We start from the raw sequence: 26342 nt of genomic DNA, 5'->3' as shown, positions 1-26342 counted from the left end.
CGAAATTGTTACTTTTTTTTTTGTATATTATTGCGAAACTTCCTATAAAAAATATCGACGTTGCTCTTTCGTTAACAGACTCTCCGTAACAGATCAATAGTTTTTCTAAATGACTTGCGGTTAGGCTACGTCTTCTAGTAAACAGTAGAAATTTAAGTTTTGCAGTTATATACCTACCAAAAAAATTATATTGATAAATTCACTGGGAATTTTTTTATGAAAAAATTTAGGTATTTGGATGTACCGTAAATGAAATTATGTTTTTCTCTGGTGAAATAATGAAATTAATATACATTTTTATCTTATCTTATAATTTATGTATCATTTTGTTCTACCTGTCCATTTACTCCCCAAATCACCCTATTGTGACGTCATCGCGACAACAATCCGGGGTCTAGACATGAGTGTTTTTTTAGCATGCATTGTTTATGTTTACGTATAAGAAAGCTATTAAATTGCCCGAAAATGCCATTATTGTACTGAGCACTCAGCTAGCGTAACAGCATTAGAATAAATATTGTAAGGATTAATCGCATGATCGATTTCCTCCAAATCCTTTATATTTGCCGACATGGGGCTAGAGGGCAAACATGTTTTTTAAGCTACAAATATTTATTCCACCCTACGGCCCTAAAAGCGAACATTTCAGCGGCACGCGGCGACACGTGATCCTTTCCAATTCTCATTCACGGAACGTTTCGCAGCCAGTGAATCTTCACCCTCCGTATTATCGGTATTATATTATAATAAAAACAACAACAAACTCATTTTGTTCTTTTATTATTGTTAAACTACTCTATCATAACATAACATTTGACCAAGGTTGTTGTGAAGTAGCGCTTCCACCAGAAATTTAAAGAATACTCCGAGTACAACCTACCTGCCCTAAAAAAATAAACAATACCTAATAAGCTAATAAACTCATAAAAGTACCTAAGCTCCTTCTTTGTGATTTCGTACATGTTGCCGCCTTTTTTTTACAGACAAAGTGTGTGTGCCAGAGTATAAATTACCCTGAATGAACCTCAGTGTCTTTGGTGTTGGCTTACATATAGATTTCCTGACAACGAGCAGATTTTTTAAATGTTACCTTGATTATTTAAATAAATTATTTATACCTGAAACTTGTAATACCAAAATGTACATTAGCATTTTCTGTGAAACGAAACGCAAAGGCATTGTCAATGTGACAGTTCTATACGACAACAAAAACATGCGTGCGCCTATAACCTCAACATAACATGTATATCGTATCGTAACTTGATTTATTCGGAAAATGGACGACTTGCAGTTAAATATTTCTGTTGCTAAAAGGTAAGGTATTATTTACAACAAGAAATAGTATTTTAAATGCTTACATAATGTCACTTACTATTGGCTAAATTTTAGGCCACCAAGAAAACAGGAGGTGCTCAGAAAAATGCTTCGGAATATAAGTTTATGTCGAAGCCTGCTTTTACGGGAAAAACTATAGCTAGGAAGAGAGCTATAACAAACAAGAAAACTGATTCCGAACATCCAATTAAGGTGCCTCGGCAATCAGAACCTCAAGCCCAAAAGTCAGTAGATTTATCAAGTAGCTTAAGGGATTTGAGCGAAAACAAAGGAAAGTTTCAAGGGAAAAGCTACCAAGACTTGAGTGATGATATACAATTAAAGCAAAAACCCAGGGCTGGTGGCTGGATTTCATCATTGTTCAAAAATAATCCAGATGTGCCAAGGATTGGACAGCGAGCTGTAAAGCCGGTAGTGGAAAAGGTGTTTGCAGAAAAAAGCTTTTCAGATTTAGACATTCACCCTCACAGTGTAGCCAATTTACAACAGAATCTTGGCTTGAAGGAGCTTATGGTGGTTCAACAAAGTGCTGTGCCTGTGATACTACAAGGACGAGACGCCTTGATTAGGTAAGATATAGAATAGTAAAACATGCATGTGTGATTGTTTATGTTGCAATTTCTTATTTTCCAAAGATGTGATGCTACCAGTGATCGGAACTATGGGAGTAAAACTTTAACAAAACTTGCTAAGTGGACATTATAGAGTGATTACAGCCTTGAAAATATTCATTCATTGGATTCAGGTATATAATTAACAGTGATCGGTTTTTTGGATTCGACATGGTGAACAACCTCAATCATTATGTTAGTATGGATATGCCCCGGGAATCCGGGCTTTAATGCTGTTAGAAAAGGCAAAAAAATATGTACAATGTCCACAATGCCAAATGGTTTTATTGCTCAACCAAAAATATGAAGCAACAACATTAACATTATAAACTTAAACTAAAAATGCGATTTCATAACCACTATAAATCTCTCCAACAATTTAAAAATGTGAACTCTAAGCTTTGATATTCTTACAATAATATATTTTGCTTAATAGAGTGTAGAGATTAGGAAAAGAATAGAAGTTTTTGTCTCAACTGGTTGCCATGTAAGAGTAAAAAGTTCCTTAGAGATAATTTCGTCGTATCAATATTAACTTTTCTACTTGATATCCCGCGAGGGTGAATCCAAAAAACCGATCACTGATAATTAAATTTAACACTGATCTGAAAATAAAAATTTTGGTTTTCTTTTTAATAATTTATGTCAGCTCTAAGGTTTCGTTAAAGTTTTGCTCCCATAGTTCCGATCACTGGATATTACAATAAAGATAATTTAGATAATGTCATGTTTGTATGTAAAAGCCATCCATACTAAACCTCTTGAAAAGTACTCAATAAGATAATAACTAAAATATTTGCAGGTCACAGACAGGTTCAGGCAAAACATTAGCTTATGCGTTACCTATTATAGAAGGGTTACAAGCCATACGCCCAAAGATAAACAGACATGACGGTATCCGGGCAGTTGTTGTGGTGCCGACTAGAGAACTGGCAGTGCAGACTCATGAACTGTTCCTGAAACTGGTTAAGGTATCATTATAAAATTTTATATAAGTTTCTTAGTAAAAAAGAGGATGGGATAATACTGGAAATGCTCCATAGTTATGCAAATATAAACTCAGTCATACTTTGTAATAAAGATATGAAAAAATATAATTTTCAATGAGTAGTCAGAGTGGAAACTGGATGTCAAAACATGTTTAATCTCCATCTTTTTCATCTATTTTTTCTTTTATCTAAGTGGCCTGATCTAATTCCTAGAATTGTCATAATATTATTATTTGTAAGTCGGTTTTCACATTATCCGATCTGATATCGAATGCCGGAAAGATTTCAATGGAAAAAATCCAAGATGGGGCCTGTAATGTATGGGATATCGGTCCGATATCCGATATTGGATCGGATAATGTGACGCACTATGGATACCACCTGGTCTTCCAACTCAGAAGTAAAGTTCTCATTGTTGGAATTTGCTTGTCTTTTAGATTCGCAAATCTATGTTTTAACTTATTTTGCAATGTGAAGTTGCTTTTGCAGTATCCATACTAATATTATAAATGGGAAATTGTGTGTGTCTGTTTGTTTGTCTGTCTTTCACGGCAAAACAGAGTGATGAATTGACGTGATTTTTTAAGTGGAGATAGTTGAAGGGATGGAGAGTGACATACATAGATACATACAATCACACCTGTTTCCCACAAAGGGGTAGGCAGAGCACATGAAACTGCTGAAGTTACAGTGCCACTCTTGGCAAATAAGGGGTTGAAAGAAAACGAAACTGTGACATTGCAGTGACAGGTTGCCAGCCTCTCGCCTACGCCACAATTTACCCCAGAGGAGAGTGACATAGGCTACTTTTTGTCTCTTTCTAACGCGAGCGAAGCCGCGGGCAAAGCTAGTACAGCATAATCCTCATTTAACTCTCTTACTAGGCATTAATTTGCGTTTATAAGCCTTGTATAACTTTCTTGTAGCCATTCACTTGGATTGTTCCGGGTCTATTAAGTGGCGGCCAAAAACGCAAAGCTGAGAAAGCGAGACTGCGAAAGGGCCTCAACATATTGATTGGTACCCCGGGACGGATAAATGACCATTTAAGGCACACACAATCTCTCAATTTTGCGAAGACAGGGTAAGTTATGTTACAATATACTTACTAGTACTACATTTATAATTTTTAATTACCTTAGCTTCAAAGTCTTGCAATCTGAGCATACAATGTATGATATTTCCTTCCTTATAAAAATAAACAGATTTTTATTTTATTTTTGTTAATGTACTCGTATTTGTATGTCATGGCAAAAGATATATTTTTTTTAAATTATAAACTGGCCAGTGATTGACCTTAGTCGCACCTAATGGAAAGTGACGACAACTCCGAAGTTGTAGCTCACATTGTTGTACTTACTGTGTAAACAGTCATTTGAGTTTTTTTTTTTAATTATTATTAAATTAATGATTACTCTTTTAGGTGCCTAGTGCTAGATGAGGCCGATCGCCTACTGGACATGGGATACGAAAAAGATGTAGCGGCCATTGTGAAAGCGATCGAAGATCATAAAAAAGCAGCAACATATGACCCTCTAGCCATGGTCAAAAGTCAAATCAAGTCCACCTTTCCTGACGCAGAAGAGGAACCGACAGATAAAAATGAAGATGAAGGCAAGACTGAGATAAAACATCATTTGACTGAAGTGTTCTTGTCTAAAGATCGTCAAACTACTTTACTGTCTGCTACGCTTACTAAGGTGAGTTAAGTAATAGATTTTTGTTTGGTTAATATTTTTCAGATGGTACCTAAGTAATATTAGGGTTTGGACCCTATTACTAAGACTGTTGTCCATCAGTCTGTCTTTCACCAAGCTGTATGTCATGAACCATGATTACCAGTTAGACATTTGAAATTTCCATAGATGAATGTAGCATCAAATACTATAAACATAGTAAAATAAATATTTGATTGGGGCTCCCTCCCACACATACCACGATTTTTTGCCGTTTAATAGATACTTAGATATTAAAGGTAATATGTTCGCTTGTCACTCAAATTGATACAGTGCTTTGCTGCATCATTTACCTACTCTAAAATTAGGCTGTTACTACCGTCATTAATAAAACAGAAAAGGGATCTAATTAATTTATTACTCTTATTTAACGGATAGGCCGTGGAAAATTTAGCCGGCATCACAATGGTGGACCCGGTGTTCGTCGACGCCGCTGACGGAAAGGCGCTCGTCGCCGATTCCTTGAAACCCCACAAAGATAACACGAAACAAGCACAGTCCTCTGCCAAAGATATCCAAACACTAAGCGAGAAGACTGTTGCTAAGCCAAATGTTACCGAAGAAGACACGGAACAGAATGATGAGGAAGAAGAAGGTCCAGAAGAAAAACAGGGTATCATATCACTTTAACTTGACACTTGATAATTAAAGCAAATTGTTAGAGAAAAAATAACTAAATTTTCATATATTTTTAGGTCTGAAGTTATTTAGACAAGACAAATCGAAGTCTTTGTTTAGCATGGACGATTTATCAGACTCAGAAGCTACCCCAGTACCATTCCCCGGAGTTCCAGCAGTTGAGAAACAAAAAAAGACAAAAGAAAAGCCAGCTCCAATACCCGGGGTCGTGGACATGGAATCAGACGACGAATACGTCATGCCAGAACCCGACATCGCTCCGTCTTTCGAAGCGGCTGTCAAAACAGCCATAAAAGAAGACGAGCTGGTGATGCCCGTGTCGGTGAAGCAATCATTTCTAATAGTCCCGATGAAGTTGAGACTGGTCACACTGTGCTCCCTTATAGTTGAACATTGTGTTATGAACAAGAGAGGTGGCAAGTTGATGGTGTTCATGGCTACTTTGGAGATGGTGGACTATCATGCGGAGCTCATAGAAACTGTGCTTACTGGGAAACCAGCGAAGTCTAAGCTAAACGAGAATCCAAAGTCCAAGAAGAGGAAAGCCAATGAGGATAAGGTGAGATTTTCCAATAACTTCATTATTCCTTTGGTTTTTAAGTACATGAGTAAGACATTTGCTTGTGTTTTGTTCTCTCTCACAAGACTTATCATCACACACTTCATACATTAACTAATTAATCGACCATCATCCTAGTTATTTGGATACGTTTTTCACCTCCAGGACCACCAAGTTGAATTCCTAAAATGTTGGATTTGCAAAAAGTTGAATTTGCAGGATGTTGAATGTTAAAATGTTGAATTTTCATTATGTTGAGTTCTTTTTATGTCCAAATTGCATAAAGTTGAATTTGCAGCTTGTTGAATCCTAAAATGTTGAATTTGCAGAAAGTTGATTTTGCGGTATGGTGAACCCTAAAATGTTGAATTTCCATAAGATTGAATTTGCAGTAGGTACCTACAGGGTGTAGCAAAGGTCCCGAGTGATACTTTAACAGCTGATAGGGTTACTAATGACCCTAAGTGTGATACAAGTGAAAAAATTTCGTAGTTCGAAAAATATGAGTTTCGATTTTTTCCGCTTAAATAGCAATCAGGGTATTGGTCTTGTCGGCTGTTGAAGTAAGGTGCATTGGGGTAATTTTGAACGTCGTCTAATTTTGAAAGTCACATAAAAATCACCATTGTTTCCATCATATCAAGATTCCCCTTTCGAAATTACCCGAGCATTTCTGTATGTCGAAATTATCTCAAAGCACCCCATTGACTTTTGTTACATGCTATATAGTTTCAGGGCATATTTAAGTTCCAAGACTCCACTGATGAGCCTTTTCGAACCATAATGCCTTAAAAATTTGTTCCCCGTTACAGCAATGGGTTAAATACAGTCTGAAGACTGAAATTCATGACCATCAAAGGTACATGTTTTTCTCCTATTAGGACCAAAAAACTAGCGATTCTGACTAGAAATCATATTTAAAAATACCCATGTTAAAAAAAGATTCTAGGAATATAAACTTGAGGTCCTAAAATGTTGAAATCCCGAAATATTGAAAGTATACATTTTGAGAATTCAACTTTTTGATATTTCAACGTTATAAGAATTCAACATTTTGCGAAACTGAAAAAAATCAACATTCTGGGAAAGTCAACGTTTCGGGATTTCAACATTTTAGGAGTTCAACCTGGTGGTCCGGGAGGGTTTTTCAGGCTGGTTTTAGTGTCACGCGGACCGTCCGCGCGACCAATTTGTATGAAGTTGATGTTGTCGTCCGCGCCACTCTAAAACGCTCCCTGAAGTTAACACATAGTATATTAGTCAAGTGCGGATCGCTTCGGTCGCGTCGGTCGGCGTGACACTAAAGCCAGCCTCAGAGTATGGATGACGACATTTAAAAATCGCCGACTAATATTTGTTTATTTGCAAATAGGTCCTTTGGTTAATTCCATGGCAGAGAGCGAAAAAAAATATTTTTTTGAGGTCAGAATTTTTAAAATAATGTTCTTTGGCTCTAGACCTTACTTGAACCGGTTTTTTTTAATAAACTGAGTTTAACCACAGTATAATAAAGAGTACTTCGTACAGTATGGCCACTCCCGCTCCCCGCTGAAAGTGCCGCCCACCCCCTCTCGGTTACCTCACAGTTACCGCCTGTCAAAAACGCGAACAGTCGACCTGTCATATTTCACTCATACAAGCATAGTACGCGTTCACCTACACGAGCTTAGAATGTGTGCTAGGAATGCGCCTCTTTCATATATTTGATCGGCAGTGTCCGAGGTGTGGTTTAACTAAGTATGCCAATTTTTTTAAAGTTTAAAATGCGTGCTTTCTAAGATACGTGCGTAAACTGAACTAATTAAGACTCACATTATATTCAAGGGATTTTTCTAATTATAAAAAGTAGCTGACATTTTTAGATAATTTTTAAGAAAAAAAAAACCGTCGCCTTTCGGGTTCTGGTGAAAGCTACTTGCGAATGTTGGATTATGTAGAAATGTGTAAGTATTTTTTAAAACTGCTTTTAATGCTTTAATTATTAGATGGAAACACAAATGAATATACGTATAACGTTAAGGTTTGAGGAGTTTCCTCAATTCCTCATGAATCCGATTATATTATAAGAAATCGAAGCTTGACAAACTTTGACTTCAAAACATATGCTTAACAAACATAACTAAATAAATGTCACTGTTCTGAACTTAAATGCATGCTTTTCTTACAAAAATACCAAAGTCACTATGAGTGTGCCGTTCAGGTTTGAGGAGTTTGGTTCTGGCCATCATCAGCAGTTCCACTGCACCAAATGTCACTGTTCTGGACGAAAGTGCATGCTGTTCTTATAAAAATACCAAAGTCACTATAAGTATGCCGTTCAGATTTGAGGAGTTCGGTTCTGACCATCATCAGAAATTCCACTGCACCAAATGTCACTGTTCTGGATGAAAGTGCATGCTGTTCTTATAAAAATGGCAAAGTCACTATAAGCGTGCCGTTCAGATTTGAGGAGTTTGGTTCTGGCCATCATCAGCAGTTCCACTGCACCAAATGTCACTGTTCTGAACGAAAGTGCATGATGTTCTTATAAAAATACCAAAGTCACTATAAGCGTGCCGTTCAGATTTGAGGAGTTCGGTTCTGACCATCATCAGAAATTCCACTGCACCAAATGTCACTGTTCTGGACGAAAGTGCATGCTGTTCTTATAAAAATGGCAAAGTCACTATAAGCGTGCCGTTCAGATTTGAGGAGTTTGGTTCTGGCCATCATCAGCAGTTCCACTGCACCAAATGTCACTGTTCTGGACGAAAGTGCATGCTGTTCTTATAAAAATACCAAAGTCACTATAAGCGTGCCGTTCAGATTTGAGGAGTTCGGTTCTGACCATCATCAGAAATTCCACTGCACCAAATGTCACTGTTCTGTACGAAAGTGCATGCTGTTCGTATAAAAATACCCAAGTCACTATAAGCGTGCCGTTCAGATTTGAAGAGTTCCGTTCTCATCATCAGCAGTTCCACTGCACCAAATGTCACTGTTCCGTACCTAAATGCATGCTGTTCCTTTATTAACACAAAAATCACCATATGTATGCCTTTCAGATTTGAGGAGTTCCCTCGATTTCTCCAGGGTCCCATCATCAGAACTGGGTTCTGAGAAAAATGGGACCAATCTGTATGTATATACATTCAATCAAAAAAAAAATTTTCAAAATCGGTCCAGGAACGACGGAGATATCGAGGAACAAACATAAAAAATAAAAAAATAAAACATACAGACGACTTGATAACCGTCCTTCTTGAGATATGAGGCGACGGTTAAAAAATACTAAAATAACATAATATTCAAAAAATCCAAAAAAATATTAAAAACTGAATATCTTTTTTGGAGGAAATAATATAACCTTCCCTCATATCCCTAAAAATCAAGGAATCCTGTATTTTTTTACTTCTGTAACTTTTACTTCATATTTCGATCACTAACTATAAAAAATAGGGTTCATTCGGACGTAACAAAAGTTACTGATTTCTTGAAACGCAAGTTACCAATGTTTTGCATGTTTATTTTCATAATTGAAAAATATTAAGATTCCTTTTTGCTACATAAATATACCTGTACTCTTGACTGACACGATTTAAGTTACAAGAAAATTCGTAAACCAATATGGAAATAAAAAAATCGTATTTAAATGATGCTTTAAAAACCCATGTCCAATTTCTGTAACGAAAGTTACCACCTCATTTTAGTGTACTGAGGCCAGAAAATGGTTATGTTTCAAATAATTTCTACTTTAGTTTAATGAGATTTAACTGTATTAAATGGTGCACCAGCAAAAAAATATATTTAAGTATGAATTAAGCCACAAATAACCTTTGTTTGACAACTTTGCGTTCAAAATGTAACGCAAGTTATCATGGAATTACCCCTTTGTCTTTAACATCCCCAATTTCTGCCAGGAGTCTGACAGCGATTCCGAGTTCGAAGTGGACTACCAAGCGCCACCCGAGGGCGGGGTGGTGCCGGTCGAGCTGTCCGTGTTCCGTCTGCACGGGTCCATGCCCCACGAGAGCAGAATCGAGGTTTTCGACCAGTTCCGCAAGGCCAAGAAAGGCGTGCTGTTCTGTACGGTGAGTGACTACTTACAACTTAGGGCCAGTTACATCAACCACATTTGACAGACACATCATCGTCACGCAGCTGACGACTATGGAACTTCCCATACAATAAAATTTAACGAACGCTTTAATAGTGACAGACGGTTTGATGCAACTGGCCCTTAATTTGATAAGCTCCTAGCACGGTCATGGTATGGTACGGTTTAGTGGGCAGAGACCTTTAAGATATTGGTTACGAGTGCAGTGAAGTCGACTACCTTGTTCCGCCGGGTGACAGACTAGACTCCTTGTAGCTGTTCATACATGAATCCTGCAATATAGGATATAAGAATCGGGGTTTTTATTGACAAGTTTACTAAAGAAATGTAGGAAATCTTACTTTTTATGCTGAATAGCGAGTATCGAAACGTAATCATTTCTATTAATAGGGGTAATGTACATTAAAAAAATAGTTTTGGGTCTGCTCGCCGCGCGATCGACATCCTAATGCGTCGTTCTCAAGCAAAAGATCGCTTAAGTACTTATAGGAACCCTCGCGGGTAATTCGTATAAATATACAAGCATATTTCGTCCGTATGATAAGCAACAACGTGGTATTTTTTTTTTATTTGAGAACGTCACAAACATTAACTTAAACGTCGTTTATTTACGGTTACACCGATTAAAGAACCCGATGAATGTGACACAATATTTTCACAAATAATTCCAGTTAGGTGTAAATTGATAAAAAAATAATCCATTAATATTCGAAAATATTGTATAGCGTCGAACAGAAGACGTCTCGAGCGCTACCTACCTCCTATATCACGTTTTTAATCCACCGACAATGGCGGGCGGGCCACCGCTTGCCTTTGATTGTCGATACTTAATTGTTGTTTGAGTCGTATTAGCCGGTCATTCATCTGCCCCCGCCGGCTCCCAGCTTGCCACAATACGCGTCGATTAACTACCATTATCTGTATTTATTACATCTGTAAGCGCCGCTCTCCCGATACTGCATTCGAATTATCTTTACAAGAATACGCGCCGTAGATCTGATTCTATCTCGGGAGCTCTTTTGATCGGTGTTCTGTTGCCATGGAAACTGTCATCGTTGTTGCTAGAAGTTTAATACCAATAACCTCTAAAATAACTCTTGGTTGACGTGTTGTTGTTACTGAATTTATTACATATGTAAGCGTCGCTCTCGCGATACCAAATTTTAATTATTTTTACAAGCTTTTCGGAAATCTGATTCTATCTCGAAAGCTTTTTTGAACGGGTTTCTGTTGGCATAGAAACTGCCATCGCTTTTGCTAGGCTACCGACTACCGAGTCCAAAGAGAAAATGTTGCCCTTATCTTATAAAAATATCCGGTGACTGTTTAAACTGTGTTCCTGTTAGTGATATTAATCTTTCAAATAGGAATCAAAATTTTATTAAATAATTTACAAATATATTCTAGTTTGATATATATAAAATGACATTGGTTTTGGTCACAGATGTCATTATTAGATCAAGCAAACGTTCTACTTAGCGTGTCAAATGAACTCAGTACTCGCAGCTTGCAGCTTTCGGGCGTCAATTTTTGTAAGTTGAAGTCAACCAAAACATAAAAAATGCCTCATTACGTGATATTCAATTGCAACAACACAAAAATTATGAACAATCAAGAGCCTGAGACATATTTAAAATTACAGGCAAGAATCAACTTCAGTACAAAATTTGACACGCTCGGCCCCTATATATGAATTTGTTTCTTCTATCTAAATTAAGTTCTGTGGTTTTGGTTTATTATTCTTAGCAGGTATCGTATCTTATTAGAATGTATGTAAGATAAAGTTTCACCCAGTAGTGTTTAGGTAATTTCGTGGGATTTCCGCCAGTTGGATTCCTGGAATTTTCTCATTTTTATCATTTATACTATTTCTAACTAGATCTGTAGAGATTGAATAACTAGATCTCCTTATGTCATTAATACAGTTAAGAAACGTGTGATCAAAGCAATACGACGAGTAACCGTTTTTGCTGAAAACGTTCCCCTCCAAGTAGGGCACTCAATTACGAATTCGTAGACAACGTTATTTATGAATCTACTATAATCGCAATTAAAAAGCAATTACATTTATAATTGCAATTACAAGGGGCTAAAAAGTAGAAACAATAATGGAAATTACATTGTAGCTTACTACAAGTGAGTTCGGTTTTTGCTGCAAAGTTAATATGAATTAATTGCTTGACCGAACAAGAAAGCATTTACTGTGCGCCGCAGAAATCATCTTTTTTATAACTTCCTTGAAGTTTACTAAATGGAAAATGTGACTTTCCATGATTAAAGGATCTTTATGTTTATGTTTCATAAGATCCTTTTCATCCAAAATTTTAACAGAAATTTTAATAAAATAGTCCTTATTGCATTCGAAACTTTTGGGTCTTTTGGACCCTTTACACACGGAACGCCACTTATTATGTGTGGTGGTAAATTGCTAACTGGACAATGAATAGTTATATGTTTTTTGTATTACTTGTAGTCATAAAAAGCAGATAGCCATGAAACATGAAGCAATATTTCTAAAGGCAACGTCTATTCCACAGAACTTAATTTAGATAGAAGAAACAAATTCATATATTTGTATAGGGGCCGAGCGTGTCAAATTTTGTACTGAAGTTGATTCTTGCCTGTAATTTTAAATATGTCTCAGGCTCTTGATTGTTCATAATTTTTGTATTGTTGCAATTGAATATCACGTAACGAGGCATTTTTTATGTTTTGGTTGACTTCAACTTACAAAAATTGACGCCCGAAAGCTGCAAGCTGCGAGTAAAGACGGACAACTCAGTGGATTTCACTGAGTTCATTTGACACGCTAAGTAGATACGTTTGCTTGATCTATGGTATATATGACATCTGTGGTCTATTCTATTGCATGAAAGTCAAAGTATCGTATCGTCCGCAGAGCAGCAATTGCGGAACAAAATAGTTATAATTAATATTTTGACGACCGGGCTGGCGTAGTTGGTAGTGACCCTGCCTGCTAAGTCGCGGTCCTGGTCCTGGTAAGGGCATTTATTTGTGTGATGAGCACAGATTTTTGTTTCTGAATCATGGATGCTTTCTATGTATACATACACCGTGTTTCACTTAACACTAAAAACGTGAAAACCGTTTGTCCAGAATCGAGAGTAGAATTGATTGAGATATATCTTGACGGGGGTAATATTTTTATTTAAATTAGTATTATTAATTATTGTTTATGTGCTTATTCTATTGTATTCGTAATACAACATTGTGTATATCGCATTGCTGGAGGTTGTTTGCCTTTTTCAGTATTTGGCGGTATTAATACTGGCTGGTTACTTGGACGATTATTTTTTCCGCTACGAGTTTGACGTTGTTTGTCAGTTTAATCTTAATGTTTATCATAAGTCATAACAAATTGAACATACCTAATTACAACCTTGTCATTTTGAATATTGGGTTTAAATTAGCTTACTGCGATTACCTGTCCAATTGGAAGTTTACCGTGACAAAGCTTTAAAGTGTTTTACAGTAACATCGTAGCTGTCTATTGATAAAACTTATGTCGTTGCAGTAACGTATACAAATAAATAGTTTTATGGTTTATGATGGTAGTTAGCAATTATTTTATTGAGTGTAGAGCTAAAAGCAAGTAGAGCTGTACAGAAAATTTAATATTCAATTTTAAAAAAAGTAACCATCAGATTAAAAGATGAATACTCTAGATGAGTTTAAAAAAAAATCAGTTGGGGTGTCTTGATGTTTTCAGTGATACCGGAAACACGTTGTACATATAAGTATTTATATACTATGTATATGGTTGTATACACCGTGTTTCACTTAACACTAAAAACCTGAAAACTGTTTGTTCAGAATCGAGAGTAGAATCGATTGAGCTATATCTTGATGGGGGTAATATTTTTTGTTTTAATTTGTATTATTAGTTATTGTTTACGTGCCCATTCTACAAATTTGTAATACAACATTGTGCATATCATAATGTTAGAGGTTGTATACCTTTTTCAGTATTTAAGGGTATTAATACTGGCTGGTTACTTGGACGATTATTTTTTCCGCTACGAGATAGACGTTGTGCGTCAGTTTAATTTTAAAGTTTATCATAAGTCATAACAAATTGAACTCGTACCTAATTACAACCTTGTTATTTTGAATTTTAGGTTTAAATTTGCTTACTGAGTCACCTGTCCAATTTGAAGTTTACTGTGACACAGGTTAAAGTGCTTTACATTGACATAGCTGTCTATTGGTAAACCTTATGTCGTTGCAGTAACGTACACAATTAAACAGTTTGAAGGTTTATGATGGTAGCTAGCAATTATTTTATTGAGTGTAGAGTTAAAATCCGAGTAGAGCTGCACAGAAAATTTAAAACTCAATTTAAAAAAATAATAATCATCAGATTAAAAAATGAACATTCTAGATACGTTTAAAAAAATAAAAATCAGTTGGGGTGTCTGAGCTTTTGAGTGATACCGGAAACACCGTGTAGAAACTTTGAGTAATTATGTTAACTAGAGAGGGCACCTCAACTTGATTTTGTGTAACAACACTTAGAGCCGATCGGCACAAACGCGTTTAGTCTGTGCCGAACGGCTGAGGTAGATTGACGTATCGCTATGAAAAATATTTCGTCTAAATAATGCCGTCATGTGTAGTGAGGTACTGTAGAAACTGCTCAGGAAAATCTAACAAAAGCCAAAGAGTGACTTATCATACGTAGGTTTACTGCATTTTTGTTTAAACACGCTTACTTTAAAAAAAATGTATCAATATAAACTCATGCCGATGCGCCATGTTGCGGCAGCCATGTTTCGTTGAAACCAAAGACTAAAAAATGCAACAAAAGTAGACGTGACAATATCGCAAGTTATTAGTTCAAGTTTCCTATCATACATTAAATTTATTGTTTATCGACGCAAAAAAGGTTATTTAATTATTATTGTCAGAATTGCACAGTTTTCCGACATGTCCGTCTATAACAGATTCTCAATACGCGTGTCGAATTTCATGTGAGTATGTAAATGTAAGTGCAGTACCTAACCTGCCTGAATGAATTTGGGTAGGTAGACGGTCAAGCAAATTATGAGAGTATAAAAACGCGCGAAATTCAAATTTTCTATGGGACGATAAACACGCGCGCATACATACATGGATGTAGATAAAGTTATGTATCGACTATACATAATTAGGCATTAAAACACTCATGTTATTAACACAACAAAAACAACACTCATGTTTTAATGCCTACCAATCCTACCATTATGCAAATGTCACATAAATAACTAATATCCAGTTGCGGCTACGTGTACACATGTACGCTCAGTCCGTATGCAGCTTTATATGTGGGCATTTAAAAAAATTGGGACTCACAGAGTTGTTAAAAAAAGTTAAATCCCTGTCAGTTTTGCAACGATAATTAAGCATGGAATTTCAATAAAAACATCGTTTTTGTTTTAATTATGTAAATTATACTAAGCTATAATCTAAATTCAGAACGTGAAAAAAGTTTAGTTTTAAATACAGATTTCAAGCTTGATTGTCGTTACAAAACTAACAGCGATTTATGTTTTTTGTTAACAACTCACGCTAATTTGAGAGTCATAAATTAAAAAAAATGCTCATGTAAACCCATGTCACTTCTATACTACGACTTCTAATCTATGTACTCTATGCAGGGCTCATCATCGCGACCGAAACGTCGTAAGCGTCGAGTAAAATCGTAGCGCTTGCGACGTTACGGAAGCAGGCCATTGGTTAACACCCCGCCCCCTCACCCCGCCTTCAGCTTACAGGCGGTGACACGTTCGTTGTTTGCTATAGCTCCTCTATACGAAGTAATAATTACTCAATGTGTAGAAATAGAAACAGAAATCGAAGACCAACAAGAAAATATGGCAGAAGCAGAAACTGTAGTCGAGGCAATAAGTGAGAGGGAAACAATGAGACATATAAAGAAACTGAAGCCTGAAAAAAGCCCAGGACCAGACAATCTAACTAATGAATGCCTGAAAATTGGAGCACCGATACTCGGTACACACTTGACTTCACTTTTTAACATGGCACTAGAATTAGAACAAGTTCCAACCCAATGGTGTCAATCACATATTATACTGCTTTACAAAAAAGGCAGCCCACTGGACATTGGGAACTATAGACCTATCAGCCTGCTATCAGCAACATACAAACTGTTTGCATCAATACTGTTGAGCAGAATGGCACCAGATATTGATAAAAACCAACCAACTGAACAGGCAGAGTTCAGGCCTGGCTACTCTACAAACGACCACATACAGGCCACAGAACAAATAATAGAAAAGTACAAAGAATTCAACAAACCGCTGTATGTGGCGTTCGTAGACTACATGAAAGCATTTGACAGTATAATACACTCATCAATCTGGAGAGCATTAAGAAACAATAATATAAATGGAAAATACATAACAATTATAAAGAAGATATACGCTAAAAGTGTGAGCAAAGTCAAACTGGAACGAGAAGGAGATGAAATTACAATAGGACGCGGCTTGAGGCAAGGCGACCCCCTCTCTCCCAAATTATTCATAGCCGTTCTAGAAGATATTTTTCAAAATATAGATTGGAAAACCGGCCAAGAGCGTGTTGGGCCACGCTCAGTGTAGGGTTCCGTAGTTTTCCTTATTTTTCTCAAAAACTACTAAACCTATCAAGTTCAAAACAATTTTCCTAGAAAGTCTTTATAGAGTACTACTTTTGTGATTTTTTTCATAATTTTTAAATATATGGTTCAAAAGTTAGAGGGGGGGGGGGGACGCACTTTTTTTCCTTTAGGAGCGATTATTTCCGAAACTATTAATATTATCAAAAAACGATCTTAGTAAACCCTTATTCATTTTTCAATACCTATCCAACAATATATCACACGTTGGGGTTGGAATGAAAAAATATATCAGCCCCCACTTTACATGTAGGGGGGTACCCTAATAAAACATTTTTTTCCATTTTTTATTTTTGCACTCTGTTGGCGTGATTGATATACATATTGGTACCAAATTTCAGCTTTCTAGTGCTAGCGGTTACTGAGATTATCCGCGGACGGACGGACGGACGGACGGACGGACGGACGGACGGACGGACAGACAGACATGGCGAAACTATAAGGGTTCCTAGTTGACTACGGAACCCTAAAAACGAGGGTGTGTGGCTGAAAAATAGACAACTCACACACTTAAGGTTTGCAGACGATATAGTCCTTTTTAATGAAACAGCTACTGGAATAAGAAACATGCTGCAAGCCCTAAACACAGAGAGTCAGAAAATAGGACTACAAATGAACGACACAAAAACAAAAGTGATGACTAACAGCTACGAGCAACCAATAAATACAGAAGGAAGAAAAATAGACTATGTTCAAGAGTATGTACTCGTATACTTGGGAAAACTGATATCCTTTAACAAAAACAGTAACGACAATGAAATTGACAGAAGAGTTAACATAGCGTGGTTCAAATACTGGGCTCAAAAAGAGATTTTAAAGGGAAACTATGGCCTGAAACTGAAGAAAATTATAATGGACTCCTGCATCCTACCCAGCCTCACTTACGCCAGCCAGACATGGGTGTACACCAAGAGGGTAAAGAGCAAAATTCTCGCATGTCAACATGCAATGGAAAGGAGCATCTTGAAGTTAAGGAGGATCCAGAAAACTAGAAATGAAGAAATAAGGAAGAAAACTAAGCTGACAGATGCTCTTCAACATGCACTATCGCAAAAATGGAAATGGGCTGGACATTTGGCGAGATACCAAGATAAGAGATGGACTTTACATGCAACCAGATGGCCAGGCCCCACTGGTAAGAGGAAGGATGGGAAACCACCCAAAAGATGGGTTGACGACATTGTAAAGGTAGCAGGAAGGAACTGGATGGACACCGCTCAGAATAGAGAAAAATGGCAAAGCTTGGAGGAGGCCTTTACCCTATCAGGGACCACAAATAACTAAAAGACAAATTAAATGAAAAGTAAAGAAGAAAGACAAAAATGTGGAAAGAAGGCTAAATAAAAAAAAAAAAAATGGTTGTCTGAGTACCCACAACATAAGCCTTCTTGAGCTTACCGTGGTGGGACTCCGTCAATCTGTGTAAAAATGTCCTATAATATTTATTCAATATGTAAGCATCATTGTTTATTTAGGTACCACTACTCAACTTTTTGACACGACCTGCTAAGAATATTAATAGTTAGTACAGTGTAAATTTGAATTATACTTGGACAATTTTTTAATAATAAGACAATAACAAAAATAAATCCTTGATCGCTTTAGCACGCTTTACGGCTCAGCCACGACATTGGTCTAAGCGCGACAACGGTGAGCGGCGGCCATACATTGGAGTGAGACACAGCGATGGGACTTTTCATTCGCACGTATGGCTGCCGCTCACCGCTGCCGCGCTTAGACCAATGTCGTGGCTGGGCCGTAATATTAAATTGGTTGGACTCCGTCAATCTGTGTAAAAATGTCCTATAATATTTATTCAATATGTAAGCATCATTGTTTATTTAGGTACCACTAAGACATTTTTTTTAATAATAAGACAATAACAAAAATAAATCCTTGATCGCTTTAGCACGCTTTAGACTGCTTATCGTGTTTTTTTCACATGACTGATCAATCTTATCATACTGCGAGAACGTCCATTACGGCTATTCCTCGAATACTTCTAAAACGCTAAAGATTTTGTCTCTGACATTATTTCGTAACTCGGCTATCAAATTGGCAGTATTCTCGAGCTTTAGAAGTAGGTGTCATACAAGGCAAAAATATTTCGTTAGGGCCATTATCGTGGAATGCACCGACAATCGGTTTGCTCTAGAGTCTGTTGGAAGAGAGAAGAGTCGTCCTATGTATTGTATGGCAATTGACATTCTCTGAATATTCTCTTTCCGCACAGATTATATTTAAGGGCCAGTTGCATCAACCACAGTTAACAGATACGTCAACGTCACGCAGCAGACGTCTATGGAAATTCCCATACAAAATTTAGCCGCAACCGACCCTAAATATACGTCAACCAATTGGAACCCTAGGCCACTGTAGAACTATGTCATAGTGACGTTATAAATCAGATTGTAAGAAATCTCTTACTGCTTGTCATTTTGACATGGTTGTAGAGTGGCCTAGGGTTCTAATTGGTTGACTGTGCTTACGACTTACGTTTTATGCAGGATGTTGCGGCGCGAGGGCTCGATGTGCCACGCGTGGATCTTGTGCTGCAGTACTGCGCACCGGCCTCAGCCACCGACTATGTACACAGGTAAACTCAAACTTTCCCCTAAAACGATTTTCAGAAAGTGCGCGTTGGTTCATTTCACGAAGCTATGAAGTTATAAATTAATACAAGTGACCGTCACTTTTTAAATGGACAAGTTGAATAAGGGTTTCTAGTTGACTACGGAACCCTAAAATGGATCACCGAGCCTATTTGCATACTTAATAAGATACAAGCAAATATCGTTCAGTCGTGATTATACACACAAACTCACTAATAGTATTCTTTGGTATTTTATTATCTAATCCGGGCCGTAATATCCAACTATTAATTTCTAACTAGTAAATTTGTTTTTTTCATGTAGAAACGTCTGCAAGCGATATTACTTAAATTATAGGAAAAATGGAAATATTCACACCTCCGGCAGGACTCGAACCTGCGACAGCACAGCAGCGGCAGCGCAGTTGGGAGCGCGGCTGGCTCCGGCAAAGCCAGAGGTCGCTGGTTCGAGTCCTGCTGGAGGTGTGAATTTTTCAATTCATCCTATAATTTAAAAAATTCTAACTAGTAGTTGAAATGGATTACTGGTATAAGAAAAGAACACAGTACCCTAAAAACATTATTGTAATATAAGGAAAAAGTCAACTCGAGCTATTTAATAAGAACTCGAGAGTCCGGATTGGTACTAAATAAGCTTATAAAATTTCTGAAAATTACTCATTAAATTGCGCTCTTGTTTATTTTTTCTAGTTCACCTTACAAATGTAGACTCTACCTAAACGTTTCAATGCTAAATAAGGGCTGTGCGTGATATCCTTCGCTGATTTGTTGTAGTTAGACTAGTTACATGGTCGGCTGGCGTTTACACTTCTCAATCGGCTTCAACTTACTTTAAAATAGTTATTACCTGTAATAGTGGTGGTTATCTACTTTTGTAACTTTAAAAAATAGCACGTAGGCGACATGTAAGTTTTTAAATTGTGCATGTGCAAGTTAATATTTATGTACAATCGTACAAGCTGTTGTTAGTCTTGACATCTTAGGAAATCTATTCTTACAATATGACAAATTTAGAAGCCATTTGGTTTCGGTCTGTATTAAAAAATAACAATCATCTTTACTTATTTAAATAATTGACTTGCTATCTGACCCCACACCCCATCCCACACCACATAACGTGGGGTAAGGGTAGGAAGAAGAAGACTTGCTATCTGACCCATATAAGGCCTAGTGGGTAAGAAAGGCTGTTGGTTTCTTTATTGTTTTTACATAACGGTTACAGTTCATATAAAACATTGAATTATAAGCCACACACGTTTCTTTCTAATAAATAAAAGTTTTTATTATAAATTCATGTTTAGTTTTATAAAGTTTTATTAATAAATAGTGTGGGGCTTAAATGGGTCTAGATGTCGTTTCATTCCTATGTGTGTAGGGTCGGGCGAACGGGCCGAGCTTCGAACGTGGGCGAAGCTGTGATGTTCCTGCTTCCCAGCGAAACAGAATTCATGCGGCACCTTGAACAGAAACGTATCAGGTAACTATCTTTACATTTTACTTCCTGTGGTTATGTTTCTATTTTTTTATATACGAGTATTTATCTTTCCATTCATAAAACTTACCAAAAATTTGTTAAATGTTCTTTTTTAAAACAAATATAATTGTCAAAAGAATGGAAAAGGTCAAATGATTGTCAAGTAGTTAATGTAAAATACCATAAATGTTTCATTTTGTTGGGTTGTGGCTGCGTCCAGATTTAGTTTTTCTAGTTCTTTGGATTAGTTGCGATAAGTAGTCGCGGCAAAGCATGCTCTCGTGGCACGTATAGCTAGTGATAAACAGTTGTTTTTGAAGCCTAAGTAAATAATTTGTTATCAGACTGACTCAACGCAACGAGAAACACTGTCTAGAGCCGCTGCTGACTATAGTCCCGGGTGCCGCGAATGCGAACCGCGCGGCCATTGCCGTGCAGGCGCGCCTCGAGCAGACCGCGCACACCGACAAGTCGTGGCTACTCAGGGCGAGTCGAGGTGAGTCTGTCCTACCTTACTTCATAACCTCTCAGATTGACTCAAACGAGAAACACTCTCTAGAGCCGCTGCTGACCATAGTCCCGGGCGCTGCGAATGCGAACCGTGATACGGCTATCGCCGTGCAGGCGCGCCTCGAGCAGACCGCTGTCGTGGCTACTCAGGGCGAGTCGAGGTGAGTCCATCTTACCTAACATCACTTGTTATCAGACTGACTCAAACGAATAGCTCTCTCTGGAGCCGTTGCTGACTATAGTTATTATGTATTTATATCTACGTGAATTTAGTCAAGCATTAACTTTCATTCCCCCCACCAGCGTACACAACCTGGGTCCGCTTCTACTCGGGTTACCCTCGCGACGTTCGCGAGTTCCTTGACGCCAAGCAACTGCACCTCGGGCACGCGGCCAAGGCGTTCGCACTCCGAGACACGCCGGCCGCGCTCGCCAAACGCGCCAAGTATGATCCGGACTTGAAGCGAGAGCGGCCTGTGAACAAGCTCACGGTGCATGACGAGGAAGAGAGGAAGAGGCCTGGGTGAGTGTTTTTCACATCTTTAGGGACTTTAGGAGCATCTCACGGACTTATCCTTTAGCGTGTTTGGCAACGCGCGTGCTTGCCAAGCGCGCTACGACCCGGACCTGGAGAGAGAGCCAACAAGTTTACTGTGTATGGTGAGGAAGAGAGAAAAAGTCCCGGGTGAGTATTTCGCCACCGTAAGGCGGTTTCGGACTAGCGTTTTATACGCGTACGCGGCATAAATTGTTTTCCGGAGCCATGTACAAGTAACAACGAAAAAACCGTACACGCACAGAAAAAACCCTAGTCTGAATCCGCTCTTAAGGATATCGCACAGACCGTACAAACGCGCGTTCTCGGCTTTAAAACTACTAATACTATGTATGCGTTACTTCCGTATTATTTATTTGCGAACTAATATTTTCTAGGCATATTTGAGTTCGTGGATAGGTAAGCTGTGTAAAAATATATGCAATCAGCGTCATATAAATAAAAAAATCCACCTTACAGTAATATAGCTCACTGTACAAGAGCTATATAAGGCGGTTATTTATCTCTGCAACTGCCAGTAACTATACAAAGTCGATGAATACTTTGTGTTTACATCATCATCCATGCATCATTGGACTAGAATTATTGGACCGCAACATTGCTAAGACAAACATAATGTTACTCTAAGACTTCGATGAATATAGAATCATTTAATGGCTATGCTTTACAAGTCTATAACTTATTATTATAATCGAAGATACTTTAAATTATTCAGATACTTTTTTGTTGGGTGATTATTGAACTTGACATATATTACGACTACCTTTTAGCTGGGCAAAGGCCTCTTTTTTCGCCACTCATCGCGATTTGCCGCTTGCTTATACGACTACATACATATTAGTAAACATTTTGCCACTCTTTTTAAACATACCATACCTACGTGCTGTTTTTAATATTACTAATACTTACTCGTACATATAATTTACCTGTATTCTTTGGTAATTCGTTATAATTATTATTATTTATGTTCTGATTGCTGACATCCTCGTTATTATACAGTGTTTGACTTCTTTATGTGGTGCTTTGGTATTATAGTACATAGAAACAGTTATTTACGACATAATTGCGAGTGTGATTTTTTTTGCTACTTTTATGACTCAATTGATAAATAGTACCACTGTCTCTAAGGAATTCTCATCCCAATACTAGGTATACAGTACGATTCCAGCAAGTAGGCTTTTTTTAAAGAAGCGTAATTTAACATAACCATGCCCTTAATTTAATGAAATAATTAAAAAATGCTTTATTTATAACAAAAGTTTTATTGCCAGCAATGCACAGCAAAGGCACTTGTCAAGTAAGGACAGCGACAGCACATAACATAAAGTATGAGCAAAGACATATATAACTCCGTATAGACAGATAAAGTCTAAGAAAAAAACGTACCTCAGTACCATACAGAAAAAGGTACGGTGGCCTAGATGGCATTACACCTTTGGGGTACGCTCAGCTAGATGGCGCTAATATTAATATTTGACATTTTAACACATATCAAGCTAAGAATATGGGTCAAATTGTCAAAACTGAGGTTCAAAAGTTTTAAGCTTGTGTCGAGAGGTGGCTGTCTATGCACTGTGATTACACATTTTACTTCGACAGTAACTCTCTATAATACTCGATCCTCTTTGGTATGAGCGATGTGAGTAATGACAATTACGAAGTGCACGCAGTACATTGAATGTGCACATGTCGGAAAATTTATTTTGCAGTTAATTTAAACAATTTGCTAATACACGCAAACTATTTATAGCGTATCACATTATACATACGTATGATTTTTTATTGCGTTATTATTTATGTTTTAATTTTCTGCCTGACGATGTCATTATTATGCGGTGTTTTATCTCTACTTGATTCTACAGTAAAATTAAAACAAACGTTGACAGGTTTTTAAATGCCGTGTGCTGTTTTTACTTAGATTTTTATAGCAACTATTTATAATACATAATCCGCTATTTTGGAGAAATTCTAAAAAAAATAACTGTAACATATACTTCTTGTTTGGCATACTTACCAAGGTATTTTTATTGTTATATGTGTTGGCGGCCGATCGTAGAATCCGGCAGAACACGAGATTCCTAGGCATATCTTGAAACGCCACATTAAAAAAAAATCCACATTCCAAAAAAACAGTAGAAATATATATTAAATTGTGTGCAGTGTGTGAAATGAAACGGTCATAAATTTTGGACACCCTAATTAAGTACCCATAGAACGATATGGCGGCGTATCATGATATGCCTAGGAATAACATGATCTGCTTAAATGTCACTGGCGGGTTTTATTTGGTGAAATCATGAAATGTGGCGGCGTTTCATGATATGTCTGGGAATTTCATGATCTGCTTAAACGTCACTGGGCAAATCGTTTAACGGTGAGTTTTAAACGATATGGCGAATGTTACTAAGCCAAATCATGATTTGGCGGCGTTTCACGATATGCCTAGGTATCTCGTGTTCTGCCGGAATTTACGATCGTCCGCCGACATATTATATGTATACATATACACCGTGTTTCACTTAACACTAAAAACCTGAAAACAGTTTGTTCAGAATCGAGAGTAGAATCGATTGAGCTATATCTTGATGGGGGTAATATTTTCATTTAAATTTGTATTATTAGATATTTTTTACGTGCCTATTCTATTGTACTCGTAAGACAACATTGTGTATATCGCATTGCTAGAGGTTGTTTACCTTTTTCAGTATTTAGGGGTATTAATACTGGCTGGTTACTTGGACGATTATTTTTTCCGCTACGAGTTTGACGTTGTTTGTCAGTTTAATCTTAATGTTTATCATAAGTCATAACAAATTGAACTCGTACCTAATTACAACCTTGTCATTTTGAATATTGGGTTTAAATTTGCTTACTGCGATTACCTGTACAATTTGAAGTTTACTTTGACAAAGCTTTAAAGTGTTTTACAGTGATATCTTAGCTGTCTATTGGTAAACCTTATGTCGTTGCAGTAACGTACACAAATAAATAGTTTTATGGTTTAAGATGGTAGTTAGCAATTATTTTATTGAGTGTAGAGCTAAAAGTCAAGTAGAGCTGTACAGAAAATTAAAAATTCAATTAAAAAAAAAGTAACCATCAGATTAAAAGATGAATACTCTAGATAAGTTTAAAAAAATAAAAATCAGTTGGGGTGTCTGAGGTTTTGAGTGTTACCGGAAACACGGTGTATATCTGATTATGCCCGGAAATTATTAATAAATGAGTATATTTTTTATTTCTTTCGTTTACTTTTTACTTATGAATATTTTGGTAGAAGTCTAGTAGTAGTTCATAGTAGTGGTATTTTTTAAATATTGGTTTATGGTGAATCATACATATATGATTAGATAAACCTGAAGTGTGTTTTGTAAATCATTTTGTAGAACGTAGTATTATTTAGTAACCTATTGACTTTAATAGAGTTGTGTTTGATTAAAATATCATTTTCCAGATTCCCAAAGGTTAAAGCGGGGTTGAGCGGGCGGATAGTGAACAAGCAGAGCTCCATGCACACCGCCAGCGAGTTCGACAGCGGCCTGCCGCCCCTCGAGCAGGCGCGCAAGAAACAGAAGAAAAACAAATGACACCCCACCACTTCCCACCAACCACCCCCGCTACAACTCTCCGTCAAAATCTTCAGACTGCGCTAACTGATCGAGGACTCAATGATATTGCCTGTATAATTGTATATGTAATCCTTGTATACTTTTAGTGTAATGAAAAAAATATAACATCTATACTCCATCAAGTCATTCTCATTTCGCTCCGTGTGATTGGCTTTTAGGTTTATTTTTAAGGACTAATGAAAGATGGACTTCGGCCAAAATTCTAATCGCGACCCGAGTTAATGGAAGCGGCCGACGGCTACCGTTTTCATATTTCTGACTCACGAGTGACTCGAATGAAAAATGATTTTAAACCATTACTGTGCCCCGTCCGGCCTTTTGATATTTAAATTTTTTCAAGCGGCTATCATTATGGCGGGATGATTTGCGAATTTCGCCCCAGCTCGTGGTTTTTGTCGGAGTCTGAACGAGTTTTTTGTCGCTCTCATTTAGGATGTTTTTATTGCTTCATAATGACAAATTAAAAGAGTATTGTGAGACGCTTTCATGCGGTAATCTGTGGCCTTTACGGGGTTGAAGGGCGTTTTACGCGGAGCCACGTTTAGGCGACTCAATCTTAGGCGTTCACAACGGGATTAGGCCGTTATTGTAATAAGTCAATCTAATTGTAATAGCTATAACAAACGTCCATTGGTAACAAACTAAGTGTTTCGCAGCAAAAAGTGAATAGGCAAGGCATGCATAATGTCATAATAAGTGGTAGTTTAGAGCGAGCCGAGCGATTCTTTATTGTCTGCCTGTTGGCGGCGGGAAACTGTAAACTATCGATAATGTAGCGTTTTGTGGCCGCTATAGTTGTGTGGCGCGACTTCGCGCGTCATTAAGCGGCACATTTGCATGCAACCGCGCCAAACCTCGTGAAAATGCCTTTTCATTAGCATCAGCTTCTGAAAAATCGATTCCAAAGCTCTTTATGCGATT

The 26342-nt window shown here is 37.3% G+C and overlaps 1 protein-coding gene across 1 annotated transcript; it reads left to right on the top strand.

Annotated features, from left to right (window-relative positions):
• The first annotated feature begins 1169 nt into the window (after positions 1-1169).
• Positions 1170-25539, top strand: LOC125241464 (probable ATP-dependent RNA helicase CG8611). Its single transcript, XM_048149971.1, has 13 exons — positions 1170-1313; positions 1388-1904; positions 2749-2917; positions 3862-4019; positions 4359-4635; positions 5050-5284; positions 5367-5869; positions 9769-9939; positions 19149-19237; positions 20628-20729; positions 21071-21222; positions 21540-21759; positions 25247-25539. Exons 1-13 carry the CDS (start codon positions 1277-1279, stop codon positions 25377-25379), a joined length of 2763 nt encoding a protein of 920 aa, XP_048005928.1. The 5' UTR covers positions 1170-1276; the 3' UTR covers positions 25380-25539.
• Positions 25540-26342: the final 803 nt, after the last annotated feature.

The sequence above is a fragment of the Leguminivora glycinivorella genome, chromosome Z (genome assembly GCF_023078275.1).
Source record: "Leguminivora glycinivorella isolate SPB_JAAS2020 chromosome Z, LegGlyc_1.1, whole genome shotgun sequence".
Taxonomy (NCBI): Eukaryota; Metazoa; Arthropoda; class Insecta; order Lepidoptera; family Tortricidae; genus Leguminivora; species Leguminivora glycinivorella.
Note: the sequence above shows the minus strand (reverse complement) of the source record. Positions and strands in the feature narration are given on the sequence as shown.